Source organism: Tasmannia lanceolata, unplaced genomic scaffold (assembly GCF_043159265.1).
Source record: "Tasmannia lanceolata isolate RefF3 unplaced genomic scaffold, GAP_Taslan_0.1 ptg000018l, whole genome shotgun sequence".
NCBI classification, from domain to species: domain Eukaryota; kingdom Viridiplantae; phylum Streptophyta; class Magnoliopsida; order Canellales; family Winteraceae; genus Tasmannia; species Tasmannia lanceolata.
The window spans coordinates 12,957,689-12,976,514 of record NW_027518695.1 but is presented as its reverse complement, the minus strand read 5'-3'; the positions used below and the strand labels follow the sequence as shown (position 1 = coordinate 12,976,514).

Genomic DNA, 18,826 nt, shown 5'->3' with positions numbered 1-18,826 from the left:
AAAATGGTTATGAGTTGATGCTGGACTAAACCAAACAACTAAAATTTCAAAATCATCATGTCTGATTGAGTTTTCGCACAATTGTTTTTTTTTTTTTTTTTGAAAAATCACGGGACAAATCTTTACAATCGTAAAAAGGCCGAATCTCCCAAAACTAAAATTGTTGATTTTATTGTTTAAAAGTTAATTTTAAAATTTGGCAATCTTCTTTTATCTGCAAATCGTTTGATCTTAACCTTTGTGGACATTGGATAAGTTGTAAAAAATATATTTCTTGAAATTTTTATTTTTTATAGAGACATCACTCAACTCAACAAAGCCTTTGTCCCAAACTAGTCGGGGTCGGCTAAATGAATCATTTAGAAAAAATTCAAGAAGAAGGTGAAAGTAATCTACCCGGCTCTAGTTGGGTTCTTCTATATGGATTATTTTCTTCCATTCTATCATAACCAAGGTTATGTTCTCTGTTATGTTCCTAGCTATCAAGTCTTTCCCCACTGTTTTTACCCAAGTTGTTTTTGGTCTGCCCCTACCTCTTTTTACTTCATCAACTTGGCACGAGTTGTCTCTTCTCACTGGAGCATTCAAAGGCCTACGTAGGATATGTCCAAACCATCTTAAGCGGTGCTCTAAAATATGTTTAATTTGTAAAATTATTATATAATTCCCTCAACTTTATTTATACTTAAGAGATCCCTTTGACACTAGGGAGGCATTTGCATGCATGGATTTTATAACCCAAAACTGTAAAATCCTGGACTTTACCAGGATTGAAAAAGATAAAATCTGGATTTTAGCTTATAAAAGATGATGTAATGAACTCTATGTGAGAGATCCGACACTCTCGGTACAGAAACAGAATGGTGGATGCTAATGATGTGCTAATTGAAGTTGATGGAATTACCTATGAATTTTCAACTATTGTTAGATTTCATTATATTTAACTTAGACTTATTTAAACTGCTTAATGGATGTACAATAATTAAATATAATTATTAAAGTTGTGCTTGATGATTGGTCATGAGAGAATGGAATTTCATTTTTGATATGTTGTTGTGAAAAAATCAATGGCAAAATTTTCACAAAATCATTATTTTGGGTGAACAGATGAGGAACATTTTGACTTGAAAAAAATTAAAAACAGATAGAAAAATGGAAAACATATTATATTAGTTAAAGTAGGAGGGAATAGCCCACTAGAAAAACCAACATTTTGGGGACAGGAGTAAAAGAATGTTTTACCCCCAACTTACCCTCACTAGAACTTACCCATCAGAGGGTGGGAACATCACTTCCATTCTCAATTTACCAAAGGAAACAAGAAGACAAAATGAGAGAGATTTTGATTTTCATAGAAGCTTTGGAGGTGGCATAGACAACTAAACCCATCTTCTCCAACAAAACCCGGATATGCAGGTAAAGGCCATGCATTTGTGCTAGAAAATATGCTTAAACTTACATTATTACTCAATCTAAATTCAATAAAAGGGCAAATATATAGTCTTAATAAGAAGTTCCATGCATCATATTACCATGAGAACTTGAAGAAAATTCACTTTCCCATTTTCTCTAATTCACCATGTACTTATTGGGAAATACAAACCACATCTGAATTTAGAAAGAAATACCCACTGGACATATAAAAAAGCATAAAAATATCAAGATTTTGCAGCTGTTACTGCACAAATAGATGAACCTTTCAAGTTCTAGGAGAAAAAAGTAACGACAAGCTGGTGAGTGGGGAAATGTAGTTATGAGAGGAGTTTCATGTTCTTCAGTGTGGTTGTAAGTAGAGAGAGTTTGTTGGGAGCTCTCTGCTGGTAGTCTTTCACTAAGGCTTTCACGGCGAGGGATGGGAGCTCTGAGCTCTCTTTCTCTTCCTTGTTTCTCCCTTTCGAAAGCTGACCGATAGCAACACTACACTGAAGAGAATATAAAGCTTTTCTTAGTAATCTACTCATCTCATTGCGTAATAATACCAACACATCCATATTAGATAATGAAAACTAATACGAATATTGTTTCAATCTGTACAAGTAGGGAGAATGATAAATTTGATGCACTTAGGGCGAGTTCCAATGAGATGCAGTGAGATTGGGTCCACCCATGGACACTACAATGATCTAGACCATTTTTCATTAATATTCTGATTGTCAGCCTTAAGTGTCCAATTGGAGGGCTTTTGCTATTTTAATTTGAGCTGTTGCTCTAATTTCCTTCACTTGCCCATTTAGGCCACCAATTGGAAGTTAAGATTACCCAATTTGAGGTATGGCAACTCAATATTGGACGCTACTGAATAAATGGTCCCAGATCATTGCATTGAATGGGAGCTTTCATAATTTCATTCTAAAAAGAATGAGTAAGTATAAAAGGTGAAAGTACACTATGTCGGTGTGACCATCTAATCATGCATAGACAAGTAGGAGATTACTCCAAGCTTCCAATTATTCTTGAAGGAAGGAAATAAAACAAGACTAAAACAAGGACACAGCGAAAGATAATGAAGGAATAGATGAGTAAGGGGAATCTCACCAAACATATGCCATAAAGGGCTCTGGTGTTCTTGCCTCCACTCAAGTCAATGGTGGATGCATAATACTTTTTAGCTGTTTGAAGATTTTCTAAGCCACCCATTGTATAGAGTACCTATTGAATCAAAGGACAACAAAACTTAATAGTTACAATCCAAAACCTTTGCATAAGGTGTTCTTATACACTAAAATAGCAAGTACAGTTGAAGGTACACCATAAAATTCTTCCAGGGCTATAACAAGGGTATTTATTTTTCAGATAAAAACTTCCAAATCAAAAGTGTCCATTGAATATTAATAATTAATAACCTGTTGTGTGGTCCGGATAACTTAAGTTCGTAAAGATATTTCTTACACACCCAACTATCTTTATGCATATTTATATTGTAATACCTCTTCTCACTTATATTATACATCAAGTAATTTCATATAAGTGGTCAGGTCTAAGTGATGGTCTTAAGTCATGGCAATGTTACCAAGTTTTGAATTTGCAAGTTGCTGACCAAGTAATACACCAAAAACAAGAATAAAAAGGTGACAAAGGTATCAAAATTATTATAAATTACTCAATAATCTTATGGGAGGAGGAGGTATGGACTCTTTGGGTGTGTCTACTGGGCTGCCCTTTTTTGGGTGCGTCTACTCAAGGCTTCTCTAGATGTTGAAAAGAAGTCACAGAGGAAAGAAGATTGAAGGCGGAGGTATGGACCCCTCTGCCCCTCTGCATCCCCAAGTGATAAAGCTAACTTCGATGTATACTCATTTAGGAATTTAGGTTGGGCAGGTATTGGGGGAATCTTTAGAGATGAGTGAGGTGATATTCTTTGGGCATCCTTGGGTCCGAATGACATAATTCACTCAAACATGCCTGAGGCTAAAGAGCTATTAATGGGAGTTAGATTATTCAAAAAAGGAGTTGGGAGCAAGGGAATTCAGAAAATGGTATCAGATGGGCTGCAAGGAATAATGGTGGTCCTCGGACATAAGCTCATTTTGTTAGAGAATGTGGATGCTATTCTTTTCATGCCCCTAGGATAGATATCGACAAGGTGGATGCCCATTGGAAATTATGGGTAAGTAGAGCAAGCTCTGCTCTACTGTATCCTTTCATTCCTATCATAAAATTCTATATTTTCATTGAAAAGAAAAAAATGAAAAAATAAACCTGAGACGGGTTTTTTTCTTTTTGAACGGGAGTTTTGGTTGTTTTAGTTCATCTATATCTATTTTGGAAGTCATAAATTGTTCGGAAAGTTTTCTAGGGTCTTGTTTAAGGAATGATATTAGCCTAGGATGGATGGCGGAAATCCAAAGTACGTCAGGGATAATTTAGGAATATTGAAACGTCTTAGTTTGTTTGACATTCCGGAATTCTATGATATAGTTTTGCTTGTCAGTGATCATTGATTTTTTGATCTTGAAATTTGATCAAGAATCAATTATTTCTCATTCCACTTTAGATCTTTGCTTATTTTTCTATTCTAGCACAACCTAATTTGTATTGTTTGGTTTGAGTCTTAGTAACCTTTGTCTGCCTCCCAAGGTTGTCCTTGAATCACCAGTAGCCATGTTTGTACCCTAGTACAATATGGTCAGCATTTCAAATGTCATTAATGTTAGAAACCAACCCATAGATCGGCTTTCCCTGCCATCTGAACACCCAAAGGAACAACGGACAGAATCATAAAATCCTCCTTATCATGGACAACCCCCGTCATTCACCATTGAAGTGAAAAAATCACAAAAGAAAAAGAAGAAGAATTGAACACATAAATAACAATAAAAAAGCTACTTGCCTCAGCATAAGCTAAGTGATATAGGGGTACTGTTGGTTGACATAATATTAGCTCCTCATAACAAAAAGCTGCTTGCTTATACCTGATTACAACAAGAAACAACAGAATAGTTCAGTGAAATGAAGGACCTTTCATATAGCATGAAGGGAGACAAGTCTCACATTTGTAGAGAAACATATATTTCTGCAAGTTCTCTCCATGCATCATGATCCGCCATAAATCTGAAATAAAATCAACCATTTCAGCAATGTTTGTAAAGTACACAACACACTAAAAGCAAACCAAAACATTTATTTTAAAATTATAAGACCTGAATCCAACTCACTAACATTTCAAGATATTTATTGAGCCATTCAATGGCACCTGAAATATTGCCCTGTGCCTTTGCCATCGCAACCTTCCTCTTGTGGATTACCTGAGACAGAAAGGCCTTAGAACTTCCATTCAGCAAATTTCATGAAATAAGCATGTCAAAAAATCCTACTGATTTCAGGAAGCCCTGATAATTTTACTTGATCAAGTGGTGTGTCCTCCAGAATGAGTGAGTATGCTTTTTCTGCATCTGCCCATGATCCCTTTGCTTCAAACAACATCCCCTCCAACCTGGCTGAAGAATATTTCCAAAAGAAGGGACCAAATAGGCCAAACTAAGAAATCTGGGAGAAATCATGATATATATATATATATATATATATATATATATGTGTGTGTGTGTGTGTGTGAGGAAAGTGTTCCTGCGCAGGCAGCTCCCTGCGCTTACGTGGCTTATCAGGCCTCCCATTGGTCACTTTTTGTGGACCTGCAAAGGTGGACCCGCTATACGAACCCATGGGAGGCCTTTTGAGCCACTTAAGCGCAGGGAAGCTCCTGTCATACAATTTTTTCTAAATAGAGCCAAAGTGGAGAAATAGACCCTAGTTTATAGATGAACTCACCAACCCTTATACTGGCTGGAAATTTCTTCTGAAGAGTTTGTATGCAATCCTGAAGCAAAGATTTTCAGGTAAAATCATCAATTTCAGCTTTAAGAGTCTCATATATTGATATATATCAGTGGTAAAACTATACACAGATGACAGGAATGAAGCACAACAGACTGACAAAGGGAGAGCTGCCACAGTGCCACCTACTATGCCAAGAAATTATTTCTCCGTACATCGTAGCAAAAATGCTGAAGGGTCTTAGTGGCATTTTTTTAGTGGCATTACCAGTCAAAAAGGCAAGAAGGGACCAAGCTAGATTAAAGGATTTTTAATAGGTAAGATAAGAGCAGGGCCAAAAACCAGTCATACAATTTTTTTTAAAAACAACTAACTTAATAATTTTCAGTTGCAAGGGCCACAACAATAACTGGTATATAGTGTTTTAGGTCATAAAGAGAGTTCCTTGCCAAATTTCTCTACTGCAGTTCAGAGTTCAAACTTCTGATGGCTTCATATGGACCAATATTTGAAGAGTCAAAAGGCTTAAAAAGAGCTACAATTGAAGAGTGTAAAATTTTTATTTTCATAATTTTATTTATTTAATAACTTTTTTGAATGGTAATTTATTTAATAATTTTTAGCAATGAGTGTTTTTATCAAACGAACCGAAAAAAAAAAAGGAACCAGAAAACAAGCCCAAAAATAAGTGCATCCGAAACATACCAATAGCTAGAGATTCATTTCAAAAAAAGAACCTAGAGATCAGTAATAAAAATTGCCTAAATAACCTCAAAATGTCTACATGAAAATTTGGCAGAACCCCTTTCTCTGAAATGTTAGGACAATCTCCATAACAGATGTGACTCCTTGAGTCGCCCGATCACTAACGATGCCACTCTTGTTTCCGCCTCAACAAGCCAGAATAATCAAGCTAAAACAATCAATAGATGCTCCACCAAAGCTCAATCTCTTGATTTCTTTACAGGCTTTGTCGAGATCATTGATAGAAAGATTGAGCTTTGGTGGAGCATCTATTGACTGTTGGAGCTAAAAGACTATCCATGCCTTTACTTGTGGAATGACATTTTAAGCAAGGATTCGAACATCGGTTTTGGTAAGGACTATGGTCCTCATGGAAGAGTTCTTCGTGTAAGTTTATGGTCGTCATAGAAATCTTGTAAAAATCATGGAAGTTTATTGAAGTCCATGAAAACGAAGAAAATTTAAAATGAAACTTCAGTAAATGCTAGATCAGCACAAATACATACTTAGAATCCATCGCATAAGCAAGAAAACCATCCATAATGGTTTAAGAAGATCAAGCAACTAGTGACACACACTATCGTGCACGTCTTAAATAGCAAGGTTCATTCAAAACATAGATATTTGCTAGATATATGCATAGTTTTACATTTCCACTGAAACTGATACAAAATGAACGGAATGTTTCTGTTTCCATCTCATCAAAACACATGCAGAAAGCAAGCGCATAGTGAAACCAAAATCGTAAGTGTATTGGCGGTATACTATACCAGTATTTGTCACATTTTTTTTTATGAATTTTATGTGAAATGTGGTGTATGTATTGTGTATAAATATTTATATGAATTACATGTGAAAGTGGTACGTCATGAATTATCAGACATGTGCAACAACACATGCCACTAGCATTTTGTTGTTAAACAATCGCGGGAGATTTTTTTTTTGCTTGATGTGATCATTTTTTGAGTACGCATTTGTGCTTATTTTAGCACGCCATGAAGTTTCATCTTAAATGCCTATCAATTGCATGGAAATTTCCATACATTTCCACAATTTTACAAGATTTCTACCAAAATTTCTAACCCAAATCGAAACGTTTATATTTCCATTCCGACCGAAACCGAAATTTAATACCTTGGATATATGGGGTATTTTGGTTAGAGGTTGCATGCAAGGAATCAAACGTTGGACTTCGGTCCCTGCGGAAGTCAATACTCACATGTCAGCCGAAATTGACATATGCCGGCAGAAGTTTAAAACCATGATTCTAAGAACGTGATAAATTGGGCTAAAGAGCATCTCCTGGCCCATGAAGGCTTGCGAGGTTTATTTCATAAAGGCTTGGTATTACCTAGGTTATGCCATTGCCTTTTATGCAAATTTCACGATTGATTAATGAAAGAGGGGATGGTCTAGCAAGAGAAGGTGTGGAAAGAGAATCCTTGGTTATTGACAATGGAGACACTTCTATTGTAATATCACAGCATGATGTTAAGCTTTCTTTTGGGTAGAAGGGAATCTTTTATTTGTATCTTTTTTTCTTATCAGATATCTCATCTCTTTATTTTGTATTGTTTTTTCACCTTATATTAATGAAACTCACTTGTTTCTGTTGCTGCTAAAAAAATGATGACGCAAGATTACCTTCTCCTGGGTTTGGACCTCTTAAATGGTGCAAGAATTGCACCTACTTATCCTGCATGCGTTTTCTATTAAGTTGGTGTGGGCTAAAGATATCGGGGTCAGGATAGTCTCTTTATGCATCCAATTATAAACCCCTCCCTCTTCTCTTTCCTTTCCAATCTCTGAAAAACATCGAATTTCCTGGCATCATTTTAGTCCATAGGATTTCAAGTTTGTTTGTACCATACAACAATAACATTGTTGTGAATTGTAAATGTTAGTGTACTGTGTTTAGTTTTATTATTTCAACATAACATCCCTAAGATATCATCATTTCAAAAGAAGAGTAGAAAGAATTTAGGTGAAATGAACAGTGTTTTATTTTATTTTATTTTATGTTCATTACAGTGTTTAGTTTTATTATTTCAAAGTAACAACCCTCATATATAATCATTTCAAAAGAAGAGTTGAACCTTGTATCTCCCATATCTGTGCCACATCAACAACTTCATATAAAATGTACCAAAAACTTCTTCATAACTGACAGGGGTGGGACTTTGATGGGTGGGTGGGGTTGTCAATTTCGGCTCCACCTTGGTCGTTACGATCAGTTAAGAAGGTCTAAGTTGCACTTTCACTTTGGCACAATTTTCATACAATCATGAGTAGGACTTATTCACTGCATAAGGAACAGTCTAGAAGATATAGGTTATATTACTTTATTTACTCTATTATGTCTAGAAGACAAAGGTTATTTAGTATCTTAACTTTATTAGCAGTCTAGAATATTTAGGTTCTCTTCAGTTTTACTTTTAAAGCACTTTCCCCACAATAATGAGTAGATCTTACTCTTTGGTCACAAACATGGAACACACATATTTGAATTTGAATCAGAGAGTAAAATCTCTCTTTCCAATAAACTGACAGGAAATTCGAAGATAGTATAAAAGAAATAAAGCAGCCATTTCAAAGGAAAATCAAAAGAAAATGGATTCCACCTTTGCCACATCAAGGTGCTGGCAGTCCATAGCTGCAATAGCCACCTGCTCGTAAAGAGTCCATTCTACATCAAGAACACAAGCATGAGCAAGATGTCAAGCTAAACAAAGGTGAAGAATACTAAGCTTCAAAACATAACCGAACAGCTATGAGGGACATATCAGAAAGCAGAAATTAGTGATTCGATTAAGTAAATCAATAACCAGTTTCAACAGCCATTAAAAAAAAAGCCATTTGCTCTTTAAATAATGAGAGAAACATATAATATCATTTTTTACAAAGCAAGATGTAGAGTCTAGGATAAATGTTTGAATGGAGAACATATGAAAGACCAATGAAGTTTTAAAAATGAAGTTATTTGAATACCTTACAGGTGTGACTATGCCAGTTTACTGACCCTTAGTTAACAATAAGGTCTATCCAGCTCTTCAATCCTAGTATACGAAAGGATACCCATTCATTCCTGAGGTAGTCCACTACCGAGCAAGAGAAATATCTTTCTCTTAGCCTATTACCGACAAATGAACAAGGGCATGGTACTTGGAATAGTTACAGGAAAATAGTGCAAATGGGAAGTATCTAGAATTTCTTGTAAAGACATCTAGTTGAGAACTTAAAAACTTGCAAAAAGAGAAGCCCAAAGGGATCAATACTGAGAAAGTTCCACACAAAGTCAGAGAAGTTCTCTAATGTAATATATGATTATTCTCATCTCCCTGCAATTTTCAACCTCATCTGCAAATAATAGTCTACACAACATTGCCTATAAAACACAGGGAAATGGTATAATTCCACAAATTAAATGGTATCATTGCACAGACATTTGGCCTCAGGGATCTAAAAAAGACTTAATAAGATGGAAGGTTCATTGCAGCCAGCAGTCAGCACCCAAGAAATAATTACCAGATTTATTGCATTCAAATCAAGAACCACTTTAAAATAATGAGGATCACGCCCAGTCTACCAAAAACAAGAGAAATATTGCTTTTGAATCAAGAACCAATTTAAAATAATGAGGATCACGCCCTGTATACCAAAAACATTGCTTTCTCATCACGAACCAATTTCCCAGTAAGACCTACAATTGAAGAATCCACAGAACCCTTCATGTGTATACGGCCCCAAAATAAAATAATTGGAGTGAGCAATTGTTATTAAAATGGCAGAGCTTGTATTGTCAAGAGGAATCAGAAGCAGAACTAGAGTATACTGATTTCTTTTTCAATCAGTATTCAACATATAAAAGCCGCTCATCAAGGTTAAAGTGTATTCCAAGTGAACTCTTGAACTCGACAATTGTGGAAGGTGACTCAATGAATGTCATTAGATGGCTAAGAGGTGCGCGAGTGCCGCCTTGGAGGTTTGCATCTTTGTTTGACGAAATCGAAGATCGGATATGTGATTCTTCCATAGTCTTCAATCATATTAGAAGATCGGCAAACCAGGAGGCAGATAGATTAGCTCGTAGTGGGTGGGCAAGCTTGGTTTGGAGTTGTTTGATTTCCTCCCTCTGTGATTGTATATTGTCTTTGTATTTTCCTTTCTGTTTCTTCCGTTCTTGTATTTTGGGCTTGACTGTCTCGGTTTTCCCTTTTCTTTAATGAATTGCTATAAGCTTTTGACTATGTGGCTCAAGAAGCTAATAAAGCTTTTGACCTGTCGAACTACTAATTATGTATATGAACCTTGGAGCCAAACAAGGCAAAACGTACATTAGAGACCGACCATTTTCTGAATTGTATGGGCGATCTTATCAGCAGTGGGCCCTGGGGGACTTTTTCTTACAAAAATTGGGTGGTACTTTGTACTCCAATATTTGGGGAATTATGATGAATGTTGTTTGAATGTAAGGTTAATTTAAGCCTGAGAACAATTGTCCTGATAAGAGTAGTCAAAAACTTGTATTTGTTTCTGATTGAGTTCTTCTAGGTGTCCTCAAGTCCTTAGGAAAGTTTGGTTTTGGTAAATCTTAAGCACCAGGAATAGATCGAATCAAGCTTGTAAAAGCAGGGTTTTAGGGCTGTTAGAGAGTCTGCAAGCTTCTTTTTTTGAAATTGGGGAGACTCCCTTCAGTTTTCTTGTGTTATTGCAGAAATTTGTGTTTTACTCCATTCGTAAGATCCATGCAAACCTTATTTTGCTGGATTTCTCTTGTTTGTCATGGTTAGAGTCATACAAACCTCTTGCAGAAATTTGTGTTTTGAATGTTATCGGAATTGCCGACCCCAACTAGTTTGGGATAAAGGCTTAGTTGAGTTGAGTAGAATGTTATTGGAATTCCCTCCTTCCCTTTGCCTTTCGGCACGTCTGGCAGAGAAGAATTCTAGATTGTTTTCCTCTGATTCTCCGAAAGAAAGACTACTGGCTGGATTGTGTATGAAATTCTTGTCAAGGTTTCTGAGCATGTTTCCAGAATTACTTGTTTTTCTGGTATTTCGCTTAGTGCATTAATTGTGATTGGGGTAGCATTTGCAGGGATTTGACCTTGAGAAAAGGAACACGGATGTTTGGCCTTCTCACCCTCCAGATGGTTGAAATGTAATTTCAATGGTAGTGGCAAATCCATCTATAATACCTATGTTAATAGGCTGATAGTCGGCTTTGGTGATATAATATGGCTCCTAATGGCCTTTGCATTGGGGGTGAGGATATGGTAATCAGGCGGTTTGGAAAGGCCTGAAGCCGTTTGGCAGATTTGGGCTGCATAAAAGACTAGGATCGGAGGTTATTCACATAACCCTATCAATTGGATTAGGAAGGTTTCTTTCTCCCTTGTGGCAATTTACTAGTTGGTTCAGGGATGTGGAGGATATTACCCAGATTTTGAGTCATAGTCTCAAATTCGTCTTTGAGGGATCTCGTTAGCCGACAAAATAGAGAATATTGGAATCACTTGTATGATCTAGTGTTTTAGTATGGAATGGCATCACTTTGGTTTTGCTGATTCTTTCTAGGGGTCCTTTTTTTCATTTTTCTTTTCTTTCTTTTCTTTTCCATTTATTCCCCTTTGTATAGCCTTTTTGCTTAATATATTTTATCAGTTCAAGGAAAAAAAAACGGTAGTGTAGCTTGGAAAGATCCAAAATAGGGTGAACCACTGTAGCTTCGCTTTCCAAAGTCCAGACCCTACATGCCACCCTACAATGAAGGAAGATGTGGTTGTAGTACCTGCCTTTTGCACATAATGTGCATCTATTGGCTATCTCTCTTCAAATTGTCGAGCCTGCTGATTTTCTCGAAGATTCGTCCAAAAAAAGTTTGAAGTGTAGGTGGAAGTGGGTACTATTACACGGCAAACTTTAACCATGACCACCTATAGGTCTGATAAGCATGGCATAACGAAACTTAACCACAAATAAGCCTCCCAAAAACTCCCTCCCTCCCTCTCCTCTCTACATCCCCACCTGAATTGAAGTCATTAAATTGCCAACACAGTTTGTTAACTGATAATGTTCGTGAAATTATAAGTCAAACTGTACCCATTCAATTTCCAGGAAAATATGTTATCTCCTCCAAACAATGTAAAACCTATTCCAAAGGAAATCCTTTCATTGTTCTAAACATTCAGTTGAAACCTACCATGCAGATCCAAACACTGCCTTAATGTCCCCCGTCCCCCCGGGGGGGGGGGGGGGGTGTCCCAGTGCATGAGGCTCCCGCCATTGCGGGGTCTAGGGAGGGCTAGATGTACGCAACTTTACCCCTGCTTTGCAGACAGGCTGTTTCTGTGACTCAAACCCGTGACCACCAGGTCACAATGGAGCAACCTTACCTTACCGTCTTCCCAGTTACGATACCTAATTTCAAAAAGTTTATCTCCCAACTTCTCCCAAGAATTGTAAAAAACAAGGTGAAATCAAATTATGTAGTCTCTCAAAATACAAAACGAAGAAAGCAATGAAAGATGCAAATTCCAGCATAAATATGCAAAATTTCAAATTTACAGTTTCTATCAAGAATTTTCAACTAGTCAAATTTCAAAATCTAGCTAAACAGAAAAAAAAGGATAAAAACAAAACCTTTCCAACTCTCAAAAAAAAAAAAACGAGAAAAGGAAAGACACCCAGATCCATAATCGAAAAATTCAAATTTCTTGAATGATTCTAAAGCACCAAATACTACAACCCAACAAAAAGTAAAATAAAACAAATGGTACTCACCTTCTCCACCAAGTTTTGATCGCTTCTTAGAGTCACTCAAGATCGACAATCCATATTTCAAGACCTTGTCCGATCGTCGAACTTTGAGCTTCCTAATGAGACAGAGATACTCCCATGCCCCTCCCCCACCATTATCGACTTGGCTCTCCAGCCTGTTCAATTGGGTTTCCTCTGCTGCCCCAACCATCTTTGAGCAAATAAAAGAATTCTAGACAAGATATTTAAGAACCCTCCCTTATCGCAGACAAATCTCTGAGGATCTCACACCCTGTAAATGAGAGGAAACTAGAAGAAAAGGCAAATATTCTCTCTCTCTCTCTCTCTCTCTCTCTCTCTCTCTCTCTCTCTCTCTCTCTCTCTCTCTCTCTCTCTCCGGTGATGAATGTGTAGTCCAACCCAACTATGTTGTTTCCTCTGCTGCAAACATGAACATCAAAGTGAATTAGTTTCAGCATGAGAAAACAATAAAAAATCCACCAGAACCATAATGAAGTTCAGAATTGAAGAACAGAGACTAAAACATGGATTCAATAGGGCAATAACACAAAAAAAAAAATGCATCAAACCAATCCAGAAAATTCTGGTGTGAATTCCTTAAAAATAAAGTTTGACATAAAAGAAGAATTGTAAGAAAATTATCATAAAACTTCATGGATTTGTTATGTGCATACATGCATTTGATTAATTTGGAAATGAGACTCGTTTTTTTTTTTGGTGCTCTCTTATCTCTCAAGTAGTCAAGCTCCTATCAAGCTATTACTTGGTATCAGAGCCACGACTTGACCTAATACCTATGTTGGGCACCATGGCAGCAGGAACTAGAGATCAAAAGGCAAAACATATATAGCCTGGGATCAAGCAGATCAAAGAGAACAATGAGCGGCACACAGAGGTTTTGCAGCAACTCCATCAGCTTGTATCAGCCCTCCATATCAAGTATGAAGCGCTTTCCTCATCATTCAATGGATGGCAACCTATGTCACAACTGTCGTTCTCGGGAAGGGAAAATCTCGAGATATATTAATTTTTTATTAATTTTTTCGGGTTGATATCGGGAAATAAACTGTAAAATTAAATTATTTAAAAAATATATAAAAATATTAAATTTAAGAAAAAATATAAAATAAAAATATAGTAAAAATATCAGGATAATATCGCGATATTATCGGGATATTTTATGATAAGAACGAAAATATCGCTATATTTTTAAAATCTCGGAATTAGTTCGGGATTTTGTCGTTTTATCAAAATTTCGCAACAAAAACGCTATATTTTGAAAATAACGGAGATATTTGTGACGTAGATGGCAACATCAGCAAGATGCATCATCCCACCAAATGCTGGCACACATCCAACACCCTCCTGACACGAGTCCTATATGTTTTGCCAAGGTCAATTTCTCTCATTTTGATGGAGACGATCCATTGCGTTGGGTGTTTCGCATTGAGCGATTTTTTAACCACAAGCACACTGAGAAGGCACAGAAGGTGTTGAGAACAAGGCGTCTTTAATCACAAGCACACTGAGGAGGCACAGAAGGTGTTGAGAACAAGGTGTTGCATATGGCCATTACTATTGCTTCTTTTCACCTTGAGAACAAGATGTTTTTTTTTTTAAAGATACCTTGAGAGCAAGGTGTTGCATTGGCATAAATTGTTGGAAAAGACTCGAGGGATGGTGTCTTGGCGGGAGTTCGTGGAGGCCATATGCATTAGCTTTGGATCAAACCCTTATGAAGACTACGGGGACTTTGACCAAACTCCGACAAACCACAACTGTCCGTGAGTACCAAGATTGGTTCGAACAACTAGCTAATCACATGGAAAATCTCTCCAAGCAGTTTGTTGTGAGCTGCTTCATCAGCGGATTACAAAAAAGATCTGCGCATGGGGGTGCAGATATTTTAGCCCACAAAAATGACATGCTATCGGGTTGGCTCGACTATAGGAAGAACATGTTTTGAGGTACTGAGTGACTATAGGAAGAACATGTTTTGAGGTACTGAGTTGACGACATAATGCTAATGTGCCACGGAGTTTTCCAAATTACAGTGCTCCTCTTAAACCACTTGCTACTTCGACGCTGCCTATTGTGAAGAACCTTTATCAAGAGAAGATTAAGGGAAGGCGAGATAAGAGATTGTGTCCTCTTTGAATGAATTAGCACGTAGAGCACTTGACAAAAAGACGGTGCCACCGTAGGATACTTAAAGTTTGCTTCACATGTAGCGAATGATCAATTCAACTTTTATCACACACCAAAATATCATCGAAAAATACCGAGACAAAATGATGTCAATAAGGTCTAAATATCTCATTCATAAAACTTTGGAATAGGGTTGCACATGGTTCGGTCCGGTTCGGCTCAAGGGTGTTTCTTGAACCGAACCACCCTTGAACCGAACCGAGTCCATCGGTTTGGAAAAAAATCAAACTGTAACTGAACCGATGGTGGGTCTAACCGAACAGAACCAAACCGTTTTTGACCGGTTCGGTTTGGTTCGGTTCACGGTTTATCCATTTTTTGACCTGTAACTGCAAATCCTAAAAAAGAAGCCACTGCTCATCCATTTGCAAATATGATTAACTGCAAATCTTATTTTTAACAGGCAACAATCAAATTATACAGTACTAGCAAGAAAGCATAAATGCACCATGGAAATTTAATAAAAAAAATGAAACAGATACCTTAATCATTCAACAAAAATATAAATTCAACATAATCCAATGACAAAATCCGATGATTACAAGAAAAGAAAAGGAAAAGAAAAAAAAATCCCAAGTTTCAAATTGCAACACAAATCAGCATGGCATAAATAGCATTTAATTGCAGAAAATCTTCTATCTCAGCAATTACAAGAACACAAAAGAAAATCATACCCTGCAAACCCAAGCTCCAGCAACTCAAATGATAAAGATCCTTGCAGATCTAATGCAAAAACAAGAAAAAAAAGAAGCAAAATCCCTAGAAACTAGAAAGACAACTTTCTACAAATCCAAGACCCAAATCAAAAAAATTAAATAGAAACAAAAGGAATAGATGGAGACGAAGATGTTAGGGTTGAATCTATGCCGAACCTTGCAGAAGAAGTTAGGGTTTGAATCGTTTGATTAGAGCAGAGGAGATGAAGATGTTAATGGGTTTGAATCGTTTGATGATACGATTTGAGGCTTGCACTTGAGGTTGCAGCGATTTGAGGAGACGAAGAACGGGAGAAGTTAGGGGGGCTTGAATCCGTGTAGGAGAGCTGGAGAGGTGAAAGACCCAAAGAGGAGAAGAGAAGGACGGTTTGGGTTCTTTACTTCTTTTTGTGTTATTATTGGGTTAAGGTTAGAGACTAGAGTTAGGGACTTAGGGTTAGGGTTAGGTCAAAGTCTAAAGTTAAACCGCTGTGGGTGTCTGGGTGAGACGAGAATGGGCGAATGTCAAAATTCAAAAAAATAAAAAATATATTAACTTATCTGAACCGGTTCGGTTCGGTTTTCGTATCACTTGACGGTTCGGTTCGGTTTTTGGGATTAATATTTGCTGAACCGTAAACCGAACCGATCAGATCGGTTTTGTAAATTTCCTAACCGCGATCGAACCGATAGGCATAAAAACCGAACCGAACCGAAAGGCCCGGTTCAGTTCGGTTTATCGGTTTGAGAGGTTTTTTGTGCAGCCCTACTTTGGAACAAGGATGGGGCGTTGGTTAAGCCAAAAGGCATCACCAAAACTCGAAATACCTCGCATGTGTGTAAAAGCCAGTCTTAGGAATGTCTTCAGCATGGGCCCATTTCTAATGGTAGCCTGAACGAAGATGCAACTTGGAGAAAAAAACAGTCCCTACGGAGTTCATCCCGTGTATCATCAATTGCAGGTATAGGGTATGTCTTTTACGATTAGCTTATTCAAAGCTCTGTAACTGATGCACGTGCACCATGTGGCATCTTTTTTCTTCACTGATAGAATAGGTGAAGAAAAGGGGCTAACACTGGGTCGAATTATGCCAGCGTGTAGCATTTCTTTTGATAATATCTCTCATTTTTAATGTAAGGGTAATGATATGATCTAACATTAATAGGCTGTCTACTCAGTAGAAGCAGAATACAGTGATCATGCTCTACTTCAGGTGGAAGTGATGCAGGTGCATCTCCTTATCCAAGCATCCCAATCCGTGATGTTGATCGCCCCTTCAACCTTAGGGATCGGAGCAATGAAGGCCGCACCAGTTCTTTTGTCTAAAACTAGTCTCTTAGAAGGCCTTGAAGAAATAAAAAATTTCATGTTTACTATATCCCAATAGCAGTGGAAGAAAGCCATGCAAAAACCATCCGGTCCCTAGGGCATGGTCTTTACACACAGCGAAGAGACCGGTCCTAATCTCATCTCATTCAAATGGCCTTTCTAAAAAGTCTCGATCTACGTCATCAATCATGCCAGAGTCGAATCCATCAGGTCTACGATGCTCTCCTCTCTCATGAGAGTATAAAGCCTTATAACAAGCTATGATGGTGAAATTTGGGTTCGCTAGCAAAGGATTCATTGAGCAAAATTTGGGGTTGTTGACATATAAAAAAGATATGATGGCACGTCATAACAAGATGTCGGCCATAACTCCTCAGACGACGATTCCAAATCCGAACTGATCACCACAATCTCATTTATTTGTTGGAACAAAATGTCACTACATTGGCTCAACAGAAATGGTTGACCAATCTACTCGGCTACGACTACGAGATAGTGTATTGAAAAGGGGAGAATGGCAAAGTGGTGATGCCTTGTCCCACCAAAGAGAGACACCAGATGAATCCACATTTTTCGCTCTCTTCTCTCCTCACTTTGTTTGGTAGGAGGACATCAAAACAGGATGGGAAGAAGATTCGGTCCTAAAGGAACCTATTGGCAGCATTACACATGATCCTACGACTCACCTGAAATATAAATGGGAGCAGGGTGAACTACGATACAAAGGACTCATAGTTATCGCTCCATCGTCACCGTTGAGAGGGGCCATCTTAAATGAATTCCGCAATAGGGTCATTGGAGGCCATTTGGGTGTACATAAGACAATCAATCAGATTTCTCAGTCTTTCTACTGAAGAGGTCTGAGGAAAAATGTTAGGATATTCGTGGTGGAGTGAGACATCTATCAAATACGCCATTTGGGCGTATTTGATGTTGCAGTCATATGAAGGGGGATTAAAGCGTATATCAATAAAGTATTTATACTTTTTCTGGTTCTGTGCATAGGAGGTCCCCTTGATGTGGGACACGGGACGTTTTCATTTTGAAAATTCTTGGTGATTGGGCATATTCGAGGTCGCATTCCTATGAAGGAGGGATAAAGGGTATATCGATGAAGTATTTACACTTTTTTCTGGTTCTATGCAAAGGAGGTTCCCTTGGAAGTGGGACTTAAGGGGGTGATGATGGACAACACCTATCTGAAAATTAATACTCACACATACCTTATATAAAATGCAGCCACCAACAATATTAACTATTAGAGCTCCAACTGTACGCCCAATAAACACATGAAATAGACCTTGAAAGATCTGGACATAAACCTCTTAAATACTGGAGTTTAATCTTTACACGTGTGCCAAATAAACACGAAAACTTCAGAGAAACGACTTTTTAAAGAGATGGAATTCAGAATTAAAATCAGATCAGTGCTTTACATCATAAAACCACGATCCGTAAGATATTTTTCTACCCTAAAAAGCAAGAAAGAGAACCCTATCCTTGAAGTAGCAATAAAGCGATAAGATTCCAAAAAATTAGCATAAAATAAACCCTAACCCGAGCAGGTCTGGAATCCCTTCGGTTTCGAAAGATCTGAACCCTGGTCGTATTTCTAAGATCTGAACTTCTTCTTCTAGAACTAGAATGAGAAAATGAGGGACCTTCGAGCAATTCCAAAACGGGAGAGAGATGGATCCGAGCGCGTTTAGAGAGAGAAGAGTGGACTCGTACCCTATTTGAGCTTGTTTAGAACGAGAATAGTAAGGGGCGGATAATTTTATACACGGACACGGTTCTTA

At 37.5% G+C, this 18,826-nt stretch overlaps 1 protein-coding gene across 2 annotated transcripts; it reads right to left on the bottom strand.

Moving 5' to 3' along the window:
- Positions 1-1,477: 1,477 nt before the first annotated feature.
- Positions 1,478-18,796, bottom strand: LOC143849728 (uncharacterized). 2 transcript variants are annotated; one of them, XM_077358891.1, is made up of 10 exons: positions 18,585-18,796; positions 12,798-13,214; positions 8,637-8,701; positions 5,266-5,314; positions 4,843-4,937; positions 4,660-4,745; positions 4,492-4,551; positions 4,331-4,412; positions 2,536-2,649; positions 1,478-1,922 (listed from the first exon to the last, which is right to left on the bottom strand). In XM_077358891.1, the coding sequence occupies exons 2-10, from the start codon at positions 12,982-12,984 to the stop codon at positions 1,752-1,754; spliced, it is 909 nt and encodes a 302-aa protein (XP_077215006.1). In that variant the 5' UTR covers positions 12,985-13,214; positions 18,585-18,796; the 3' UTR covers positions 1,478-1,751. The 2 variants fall into 2 exon arrangements, with proteins under 2 accessions (XP_077215006.1, XP_077215007.1); XM_077358892.1 differs by having other exon boundaries at positions 12,798-13,211.
- Between the last annotated feature and the right edge of the window lie 30 nt (positions 18,797-18,826).